General features: G+C 38.8%; 1 protein-coding gene across 1 annotated transcript; it reads left to right on the forward strand.

Moving 5' to 3' along the window:
- The first annotated feature begins 179 nt into the window (after nt 1-179).
- LOC128357230 (matrix remodeling-associated protein 8-like) lies at nt 180-10,655 on the forward strand. Its single transcript, XM_053317517.1, has 10 exons — nt 180-290; nt 4,657-4,683; nt 4,810-5,118; nt 5,215-5,316; nt 5,410-5,868; nt 8,393-8,551; nt 9,002-9,032; nt 9,140-9,219; nt 9,312-9,365; nt 9,460-10,655. The coding sequence occupies exons 1-10, from the start codon at nt 263-265 to the stop codon at nt 9,483-9,485; spliced, it is 1,275 nt and encodes a 424-aa protein (XP_053173492.1). The 5' UTR covers nt 180-262; the 3' UTR covers nt 9,486-10,655.
- The last annotated feature ends 205 nt before the right edge of the window (nt 10,656-10,860 follow it).

Genomic DNA, 10,860 nt, shown 5'->3' on the forward strand with positions numbered 1-10,860 from the left:
ACCTTTTTACTTTTGGAGGAATGCTCGTTTTTCATATTTGTAGGCTATATTGGTAAAGAACAGTTTTTAGAGATATATATATATATGCGACAAACTAAAGTTGAAGCTGTTCTGGATTTTCTCGGGCCGGCGGAGGCGGAGCGTGTTGTGGATCCAGCTGTGCGGCTGCAGCTGGAGCTCGGTGTCTGGTGTTTTTAACAATTGACGCGCACATCTCCTCTGTCAGACTTTACTCACCTCGGCGGCCACCACTGTGAAAAAGATGCATCTCGGTGTGACTTTACTTCCAAGTAAGTTCCTCAGTTGTGTTGCTTTTTTATAAAAAGGAGAAAAACAAACCTGGCGAAACAACTTCTTTGTCCCATATAATTGGAACCAGGTTAGAGTTACCTCTCAGGGACAAAAGCCGAAGGTTCCCTTGTCTGAAAACAAGTCTATTATAACGCTGAAAGTCTTCTCAATATGAGTTATAATGTTGACTCAACTTGCACCTGGCATTATTCATTTTTTAACCGATTTTAGTTAAGTGACTTTTTTTTTTAACCCATGACTTTTGTTCATTATGTGTTTGCATATATTATGGCTTTATTTTCTTATTCTAACATCAATCCGTAATCCTAATGAAGTTAAACACATACTCAACAACAACTCATACATCTGCTCATTGTTCTTTGTTGTTTATGCATGTAGGCTATTAACTTATCAATTAGGCTATAAAGCTTTTACTGATGGTACGTTACTTTTTTCTTTTTTTTTGTTTTTTTGTTCAAGTTCAAAGCCCTTATTTTCAGTCATTTTGTGTATTGTTCCTTTATCTCAGTCTTTTAATTTTATTTTCTGTAACTTTGGGCTCTGCATTGTTTATGTCTCTTTCTATCTTTATCTGCCTATCTGTAAACAATGCGGGTCAATGGAGCAAGCTGAACTTGAAAGCGAAACGGATCATTGGATACACTGCATGGCTTTGTCTTACCTCGGCCTGTTGATGTTGTGTGTATGTGGGATTTTTTTTTTATGGCCTGAGCCCAATGTGTTTCTAGTTAACTGCGGTCTGAAGTATAGAGGAGTCAGCACAATTCAGCAACCAGTCATTTTATGTGTCAGTAATGAGTGTTTCACCATGAGTGGGCTGCCTGGAGTCCGGACGACGTGGAGGAGGGGGATTACCACTCCATCTATGTTTATGATGGGTCCTGTCTTAATTAACGGGCACATATACAACAAACATTTCAATTGCTGTTTTAGAAAAAGCCTTTAAACATAAATTCATGCAATGCAGGAAAATTACAAGGTAGAAATGAGGTAACATGTTTGTTTTCTGTGCAGACCAATCACTTGAGTTTTCCTCAACAGAAAGGTATTCTGGTTAAAAAAAAAGAAAAAAAAAAGAGAAAAGACTGAAGAGATTGAAATGACGCTCCCAGTGACCTTTTCTTGGGTTCATTTTTTCCCAAGTATGCCTTGAACAGCAGTCAGGTGCCTCGATGAAAATTGCTTGCTGTAATCATCCCTCCTGTTCATACAGACCATTACACAATCCCCTCAAACTGCACTCACAGAGTAAATGAAAATCCATAGTCCTCATTCTGAGCTAAAATATATTCAATAGTTTATCTGAAGATAAAATGAGGGCCCAACTGTCTGAGTTTTAAATCAAATAAAGTGAATATCTTCAATAGTTAGTCTATTTTAGTAATAAGCCCCCTCTTTGTGATGGGCAGTTGTTTTACTGTTGCAGTGGAAGAATTTCACAAAAAGAGGAAATTTGGCACTAAAATGACTTTGTAAGATAATGACTTGATTTGACTAACTTGGATGGCTGGAGCCTCATATTAGACTATAATAAACTTTTAAATACATTCTTGCACAGAGGGAGGGAAGGCTGTGGATTTTGCCTGCCATCACTTTTCATTTAAAGTGTATTATAAAGAGTTCTCTTAAAGGCCAGTAACAGCAGGAATAATTATAGTGAGACATGTTGGCCCCGTCAGGTATACATAACACATGACTAAGAAGGCGTGGTAGGTACTCCTGATTCTGCACATCTGTACTTCCAGTGGAAAATTAAAATAATTTCACATAATTTCAAATATAAAAATATTCTCAATGCTACAGTATAATAAACATCAAATACTTATGAATCTATAGAAAACAAAGCACACAAAAAAAATCCTTTTCAGCATCTCACAAAGCAGCAATGTACTTTCAATCATTAAGAGTATGAATTTGCAATGAAGCTTCAAAAGTACTTTGTCTCTATGCACGGATGACTAAATATACCTGAGAAGTCTTGGCTGCATTTTAATGCACACAGGAAGAGTCAACAGGCCCTTCTGAATGTGTCTTTGTATATTTAGCTGAATCTGCAGCTGGACAGATTTATTTGATTTATTCTCAACCTGTGAAGGGGCTGTGAGTAAACTTCGCACACCCACAACATCCATGAATCACAGAAATTATGCTGAGTAAATACATGCTTTAAGTTTGACTAGTACATACTGTTCAGCATCAGCCTTTTTTTATTTCACCTCTGGGGTGACGCTCTACTAAGTGATACAAATGACAACAGTGATCGTGGAGGTCATTTGGTAAATGTCTGTTATTATCCCCAGTAATTCAATAGCACATTGTTAAGTCCTAAAGACTTGTTAAACCAGCCCTGTGATTCACCAGCCTGTGTGTGTCTGGAGGAGAGATGAGAGCAAATTACAGGGGCTGGGACACTTTGTTTTACCTTCTGCAGGAAAGTTTATACCCCTCAATAGAGAACCCACCAAAGTTTTCCAGCATGAGGTCTCCTCTCCGATGGCACTGTGTGTGCTGAAATTAATTGGCTCAGCTTGAAGTATGAAACCACTGCATGTGAAACCGCTGGATTAGAAGCACAGCAGCAGCAGCAGCCGTCTACTGAAGTATTGTTTGGATATGATGAAATCAAATCTCTTTTCTCATGTTGGTCGTCTGTGTTCACATGACGTGCAGCCATGATGAGTAAAACACCTGGATGGAGAAGGCCAATAAAAATGTAACTCCTAAAAGGCAGCCAGTTTTGTTATGTTAACAGTTAGTTTAAAAAGTTATTTGCTATATCAACCAATGTTGCTCAAGACAAAGAAAAGACAGAGCATAAGTTCACCGTAGACAGCACATCACCTCCACAAGTTAACCAAACATTGTGAGACCATCAGTGCAGATAAGGAAAATGGACTGAGCTGCAACAAACAATTGTAGTCATTATTGAGTGAACCTGTTAATTATTTGATTTATTTAATTAATTGTTTAGTCTTTAACATTTTTAAAAATAATGAAAAAAATTCTGAGAGCCCATGATCTTTAAACACAGTCCAGTACAATAATAATTTAAAAAAAAACTGCAAATTGTCACATTGTAGAAGCTAGAAGCAGAGGATGATTAGCATTTTTCTCTTATTAGAAGTAGAGTAATAACATGCACATCACCTACTTGCAAGGCTGTTAGAAAGCAGAATCAGTGACATCCGAGTAGAATTGAAACATTGTCTGGATTAAATTTTGTGGCTTGGAGTTAGTGTGCAGACATTACCATCTTTCGTTTTTTGGCTGATTAAACAATTTAAGTGATTCATCAATAATCAAAATTGTTCCAGATACATTTCCTGTGAATCAGCTAGTTGATGATTGGTTTCAGCCATAGACTGCTGGACTAGTTTGTTTTTTACAGCAGATGTCACTGATTATTTGCCAGTTTAATCTGGTGTAAAGTTTTATTGGAAAAGATCCAGTAAATTGTCAGTTTAAAAATATTTCATCATTGTTTTTTTTCTCCAGTGCTTAGTTATTTCATTCTTTTTCTTTCCTAACTTTATTTTCTTATGTGGAAAAAAACATTCTCAGCTCCAATATGAGGTTAGAAACAAATAAATAGAGATATTAGAGATGCAGAGAATTTAAACAGAAAAATGAAGGGGAAAAAATGGGTAAGAGAGAAGAGTAGGAGCTATGGATGTGGGAAGAGTATTGCTTTTTCACATCTGCAACATCTGTGCCTTTAAGTTTAGTTTCTTTTAATATGTAGGACTGAATGTCTAGATACTTAATAACTATCATCACACTGAAGGCTCTGGACCTCTATATAGTTCCCAGTTCATCCCTTCAGGATCACGGCCTTACAACAAGCCAGCAGCAGCTAGGATGAATAGAGCCTCTGTATGCTTTGGCTGCATGCATCTCTGCTGGCCCTTTAGTAAACACACGACAAAATAGCACTGTGGGAAAAAATGCATTAGAAAATAGCAAATGCACAGTAGGAAAATGTCTCCAGAGTGAGAGAAAACATTAACGAAATCAGAATATTGTTGACATCTGGTGTATTTTTCTCCAGTTGTTTTCCCGTGTGGAAGGTTTCTGTTTTCAAAACCTGACATATTGCCATGCCTTTGTTTCTTCAATCTTCTTCTCGGTTTCCTAAAACAGTCCTCTTACTGAACTCACATCTGCTCCAAGTCCGAAATCTTTCACTACTGGGTCATTTCAGGTCAAACACTCAAACCGCTGCAACCATTTCCTGTGTCTGAAATATTTCTCGAGACTTAATTAATGTTCATCTCATCTGTTTAAGACTATATTAAGACAGAGCTTTGGTAAGATACAACTAATCATTCTTTTTGTCTCTTTCAGTTCTTGCTGTGCTCGTCCTGCCAGGAGGTAAGACATTTTTATATTTCTATGCGCTGCCTAATAGAGTGATAAATGTATTGTAACCCTAACCCATATTTGATGTCTTCATCTGGCATTGATTATCTGAGCCTGTGTGTGTATTTATTTTATCAGCATGGGCTCAGAGTGGAAGCAGCAGACTTGGTGTGGTGGTGGAAGCCAAGAACATCACCCTCCCTGCAGGGTCTGAGGCTGTATTGCCCTGCCACAGCCCCCGCATGGTGTGGACCCGGGACAGACTGAAGGACCGTCAGAGGGTGGTGCACTGGGATTTGGTCCGCAGCAGCCCAGAGTATTCTGTGGAGCGTGTACTGGACATGTCCCCTGGTGCCCGACAGAGGGTCTACAATTCCTTCAACAAGGAGCGTATCGCCCTCCCAGACACTGCTTTTAATGATGGCAACTTCTCCCTCATCATCGACAGTGAGACTTTCTTATTTTTTTAAAAGCACAATGCAGACTGCACTCCGTCATTTAGAATTGAATCATAAGTTGTTTGTATATTTTTTTTCCCCCCAGATGTGGTCTCAACTGATAAAGGTGTTTACACGTGTAATCTACACCATCATTACTGCCAGATTCACCAGTCCATTCAAATCCAGCTCAATGTCACCAAGTCACGTGAGTCTTCCTAATAATGCAGCTGTTATTTCAAGAGTTATGAGACATGTAACACCTTAAATAGCAATTCATTTTACATTTATGTGTTTCTAGCTCGGAAAGAGAAACGTTTCTGGGATGGAGAGAAGACTGTGATAGTGGTCCTCTTGGGCAGCTCGGTGGTATTGCCTTGTGTGAACCGGCGCCCCCTGTGGAGAGAGGGCCTCCAGGAGGACCAGCAGCAAGTGGCTCACTGGGACTTCCAACCCCCTGGAGTTCGTCCTGATAGGGCCGACCGCTTGGTGGACCTCTATGCCTCCGGAGAGCGCCGGGATTACGGACCACTCTTTGGGCACAAGATGAGCGTGGCAGAGGATGCTTTTACATTAGGGGACTTCTCATTGTCCATTTCTAACTTGAAGCCAGTTGATAGAGGCCTGTACTCCTGCCACCTGCACCATCACTACTGCGGTCTTCACGAGAGACGCATCTTTAGGCTGACTGTGGGACCTGCGCTTCCAGTCGCTCCCACCGAAGCACCCAAAACTTTCCAGCTTGATGAGCCAGCGCCAAGTAAGCCACTCTCTATTCAAAACAAGAGAAACGTCATTTGCACTTTGTTTTTCCAGACACTAGTAATGGTTAATGTTTTTTCCCATATGGTTTCCTGACTGGATTGCGCAGAGTTAGAACACAGCTCTTAGGTTTTTTGTTATATTTATAGGCATAGTTGGTCAGTTAAATCAGTTCCTCTTCTTGCCAATTTTCTCCTCAGATTTCTCTGTTTTCGTGTCTGAGCTGAAAAGGGAGGGAGGAGGTACAAAGAATGTAGAAGCTGGTTGAGTAAGAAAGAAAGAAAGAAAGATCTTTCTGGTAGTCCTTGACTGTGAGTTCAGCTTTGCAAAGTTTTGCGAGTTTTTTAGCATCAACTATTTGCAGTTCTGGCTTGAGAAGCTGTCTACAGTAAATGGTTTTAAATTGGCTCCTACGGAAGTGGGCTCAATTTTCCCTCGGGAATTTTTTTTCATTTACAGCTTCTTCATTTACAGCTGGAGACATTTTAACTGTGCTGAGCACAGAAGCAGGCTCCAACCGCCAGTAATTGAGGGAGGAGAAGGTCATATCTTATGTTTTTTCCCTTTTGAACCCATTTTTCAAAAGTTCCTTCCACACGTCTAGACGAGTTACACCGTATCTCGACTTTTGTTTATCCTTAATTTCTCCCAGTTTCTGCTCTGTTTCTCTGCTGATGTGTATCGGCCTCTGGTAGAGGCGTGTTTACCAGCAGTTAGAGGAAGTCTGATACATCTGTTCAACATCTGGGCCAGCTGTGACATGAAAGAGCAAAGTAAGGGAAGGGAATGAAGGTATGTGTTAGAATATAGATCCCCCCCACTACCCACCACCCCTCGGCTCATATAATAACTCTGTAAAGCGTGTTGTGAAGAAATGCACACGTGGATAGATGCCATCCTGGCAGTCCTTTGAGTAAACCTCCACAAGGAATTCAGTTCGTCTTTAAGCCCAGCTGATCTTGTCTGTGAGATTAAACCCAAGTTGTTTGTTCACGCAGGTGCCAGCAATCATCTGAAATTACAAATGTCGTGAGAGCTTTTCACTTTAATGCTGTAATTATTTATGGATGGAATGAAAAGAACATTATTTCTTTATAATGATGAAAGGGGCATTTTGTGAGCTGTCAGCAACTCAGTAGAAATCTCTATCTTTGAAAATGAAGATACTTTCTTCCAGTTCATTGACTTGCAAATGATGAATTTCCCAGAGGCAGGGGGGGAAACGCACAATGGATGACCTCTGTGCAGCGTATGTGAAATAGCCGTTAACATGTACACACTTGTCAGATCTGTCTAGAAAATGGAAATGGGGCACTGCTGTGGCTCTGGTTTCAACAATTGAACTCAAGAGACAATGACCTTGGACCTGTCTTTGCAATTTAATGTATATTAGGTAAATTAACCAATGACAGGTGATAATTACCAACTAGTCTCCAGCTTAGGAGGCGGGTGATTAAGTCAGAATAAGCTTTTTTAAAGTTTTTGATTGGATTGTCAGATTCAGTACATTGCTTGTCCTCCTCATTAGTCCCTCAGTAGTCTACAGTTTTACTAGTGTCTAACTTAGCTGCTTTAATAAGAGGCCACACAGTGATGGTATATTTAAGATAGATATTTAAGAGGGAAATATTTGGTCTATTTCATCATGATCATTTCCTGTTATTGCTTCTGTAATCAGACTGCTTGTGAAATTAGAGAGAAATCTGAAAGACTGTAATAACGACTATATTTACCCTTCAACAGATGTGTCATACTATTTATAATAAAAGGGGATCAGTTTGTAGTTGTTATGGTGTTGCGTCTTCCAACCCAGCATTTATTTTCTGTGCTTGTCTTTTTTAATAATCATGATCGACTTTCTAAAAAGTGCACGCTGTGAACAGGGAGCTGCCTGCAGTGTTGTTGGATATGTATGTACTGTAGGCTTGTCTGTCAGACTCTAAAGTTCATTGATAGCTCTGCTAAAGTTGTCACTGATTTATTTTCCATGCATACAGAAACTAGAGTTCTGTGTTTGTGTGCAGATGTAGAAAAAATGGAAAACTAATACGGACACGCAGACAAACCACATAACAGTATTCGTCTCTCTCTCCTCACACTTCTCCTCCTCTTTTATGGTCGGCCTGTATTTTTCTGTGGAGGAAAAAAAATAACAGCTGCATGACATCAGGTCTGGAAGTCATTACCAGCCGAACAGCGTTTTGACATTTAACTCCTGCTCTCCCTTCATCTTTCTCTGGCTTTTGAAGGCAAATGAAAAAGAAGATGCCTCAAGGCGAATGAAAGTTTTTAGTTTAAAAGCATTTCAATTTGATTCTTGTCTATTTCCATTACATTTATCCACTCTAATAATCCATAGGTCACATAAATCCTCTACAATACTTCCCATTGTTACTTTACTGTGTGTACAAGTACCTCAAGCCATATACCATTAGTATTATAACAGTATTTATCCTATTCTATGTCTATGTATGAGAGAATGGAGTTGTTTATTCATCCTTCTTCCCATATTCTGCCTTCAGGGACTGAAGAGGTGGAGAGTCCACGAGTGGTGAATGTCATCCTCCCTGAGCATCGAGGTTATTTCGTGCAGCATCTGGGCTACTTCCTGGCAACCTTCTTACTGCTGGCACTCATCGTTGTCGCTGTCATCGTGCTGACTCGACGACGCAAAAAGAGAGGTATTGTGTGTGTGTGTGTGTGTGTGTGCATGTGCATGTCTTTCTATCTTTGCGAGATCCAATTTCACTTGAAAACCAGCGCCGTGAGGACATTCCTGTGTTGTGAGGACATTTTGCCCGTCCTCACATTGTCAAGGGGCAATGTGAGGGTTCAAATTTGGTTTTAAGGTTTAGGTTAGAATTGGATTTAGGTACAGTTTAGGCATTTAGTTGAGATGGTTAAGGTTAGGGTAAGGAGCTTGGGCATAAAATCAATTAGTGTCCTCATAAGGATATAAGGACAAACGTCTGTGTGTGTGTGTGTGTGTGTGTGTGTGTTTATTCCATACTCTCTCCTTGTTCTTGGCTTGTATCTGATAACTTGATTTTATCCTATAATAATAAAATTTGTTATGATTGCTAGTGTAGGACACACTGTAAAGGTCACTTTTTATATTTCATATTTTCCAGGGCTGGACTATGACGTGCACAGATATGATCGGTAAGGCATAAGAACTATACAGCAAATAATAAAAAAACTTTGTATAATAAACATTTTTAAAAGCATTTTGATAGTTACAAGAAAAACATGACTTATTTCGATTACAGGAGAACCATGATGGGTGAAGCTGAAATATCATTAGACTGTGCAGAGCTGAAGGCCTGTAACCAAGAACCTCTGAATTCAGGTACAGTAAATCTCATCATATTGGCTGCTTTAATAAGATAGCATCACTTTTTTCCTTTCACATAACATATATGTGTCTACTATGATCCACAGACTACAAAAACAACTTACTGAAAGAGAGGGATATGACCAAAGACTGCAATACGAGTGAGCAGACATTCTGAAGTTAAACAATTGTATTTCATTTAATATGCATATAAAATATTTTGATATGATGTCCCTCTGCCACCTTCTCATTTAGGCTACGATGGAAAGCCGTGGAAGTGAGTGAGATGATTCTGAAATGCTGCTGGCAGGTCCAGAGCAAACACCAGAAGAGAGAAGGAGGTTGGAGAGAAGTGGAGAAATAACAGGAAACCCAGGAGAGGACAGGAGGAATGCTCCCTCTGCTGTAATTTTAGCACACTAAGCTTTTTCACTAAAAGGCATCAACATTTTTTACGTGTTATTTTTTTTTAATATAACTTGCAATTTTACAGCTGTTATAACAATATGATCCTTACTCGTTGCATTCAATGATGGATTTATGATGAATATTAGGCATTTTTTCGTCACATTTTTTTATTATGTTTTTTACTTAAATGCATGATGTTTATTCAAGTATGTTGTATTTGTACTGTGCATGCTTACAGAGCTAAAAAGCCCACAGCTCTTTTTTTTTATAGTTGTTGAAATGTCATAATTTTCTTTCTTTTTTTTTTGCACAAATTCTGCTGTACTGTAATTTGTAAAAGGCAATGCATCATGTTTCAACAGCTAATTTACTGTATGTAGATAGTGTTGGGAAACAATTGCCACATATTTCTAGCTATAGGTAGTAATTCATTTTAAACTTATCATGGTACTTTCAAAGTGACTACAAATTACCTTTTTTCTGGATTTAACATATTTCAGAAATACAGTCTCCTGTCTGACTTAAATTCTTCTCCGAATGATCATTTTATATACACTGGCCTCTTGGAAAAGTTTTGGTTCATTAATAATGTATTAGGTGAAAGATAATGAAATTGAAGGACTGTGGACTAAAGGCTCAGTCTATCAACTCTCAGGAAAAAAGAAAATCTTTTAACCATTTATATGGATTTTAATGAGCTGTGTAGTACTTGTTTGCATCAAGCATGTACCATGTACCCTGGTTTAATAAAACACTGAATTTTGATTACTGAATCTGCTGGTGATACAGGTACAAATCTGCTATAAACTGTGTGGCTGCAGCTCTACGAGGTTTACTGCAGGAAAGAAATGTGTCTACAATGTCAGTAATGTTAAATCACAACTGTAATCCTAAACCCAATTTTTTAAAGTCTTGCTCTCTGTCTTGCTCTCTCATCCATTTGCACACAGTCAAATATTGCTCTCTTCTAATAAAACATTAAAAAAAATCCCAACATTGGCCACAGACTCTTCAAATGTGATCTAGTTGATAGAAGCTGCTCCACAGGCGTTAACTCTCACAGTGGGTGTTGGAACAAACTGGGATGTGAAGATATAATGTTTCAGTCACCTCTGAAGTCTCGAGGAATATGGATACAAGAAAGCGAATATTTGAGGTAAATGATTATTTTAAAATGTAGAGTGATAGAGATTCATGATTTATTTTACAGACAGTAACACAAGTGTTTTTTCAATCTAATAAAGGAAT

This window comes from Scomber japonicus, chromosome 4 (genome assembly GCF_027409825.1).
Source record: "Scomber japonicus isolate fScoJap1 chromosome 4, fScoJap1.pri, whole genome shotgun sequence".
NCBI lineage: Eukaryota > Metazoa > Chordata > Actinopteri > Scombriformes > Scombridae > Scomber > Scomber japonicus.

Excerpts from the sequence above, each read along its gene's own strand:
- LOC128357230 (XM_053317517.1), top strand. The coding sequence starts at position 263 with ATGCATCTCGGTGTGACTTTACTTCCAA. Across the intron at positions 5,869-8,392 it reads GCTTGATGAGCCAGCGCCAA|GGACTGAAGAGGTGGAGAGT; the intron begins GTAAGCCACTCT and ends TTCTGCCTTCAG. Across the intron at positions 8,552-9,001 it reads TCGACGACGCAAAAAGAGAG|GGCTGGACTATGACGTGCAC; the intron begins GTATTGTGTGTG and ends CATATTTTCCAG.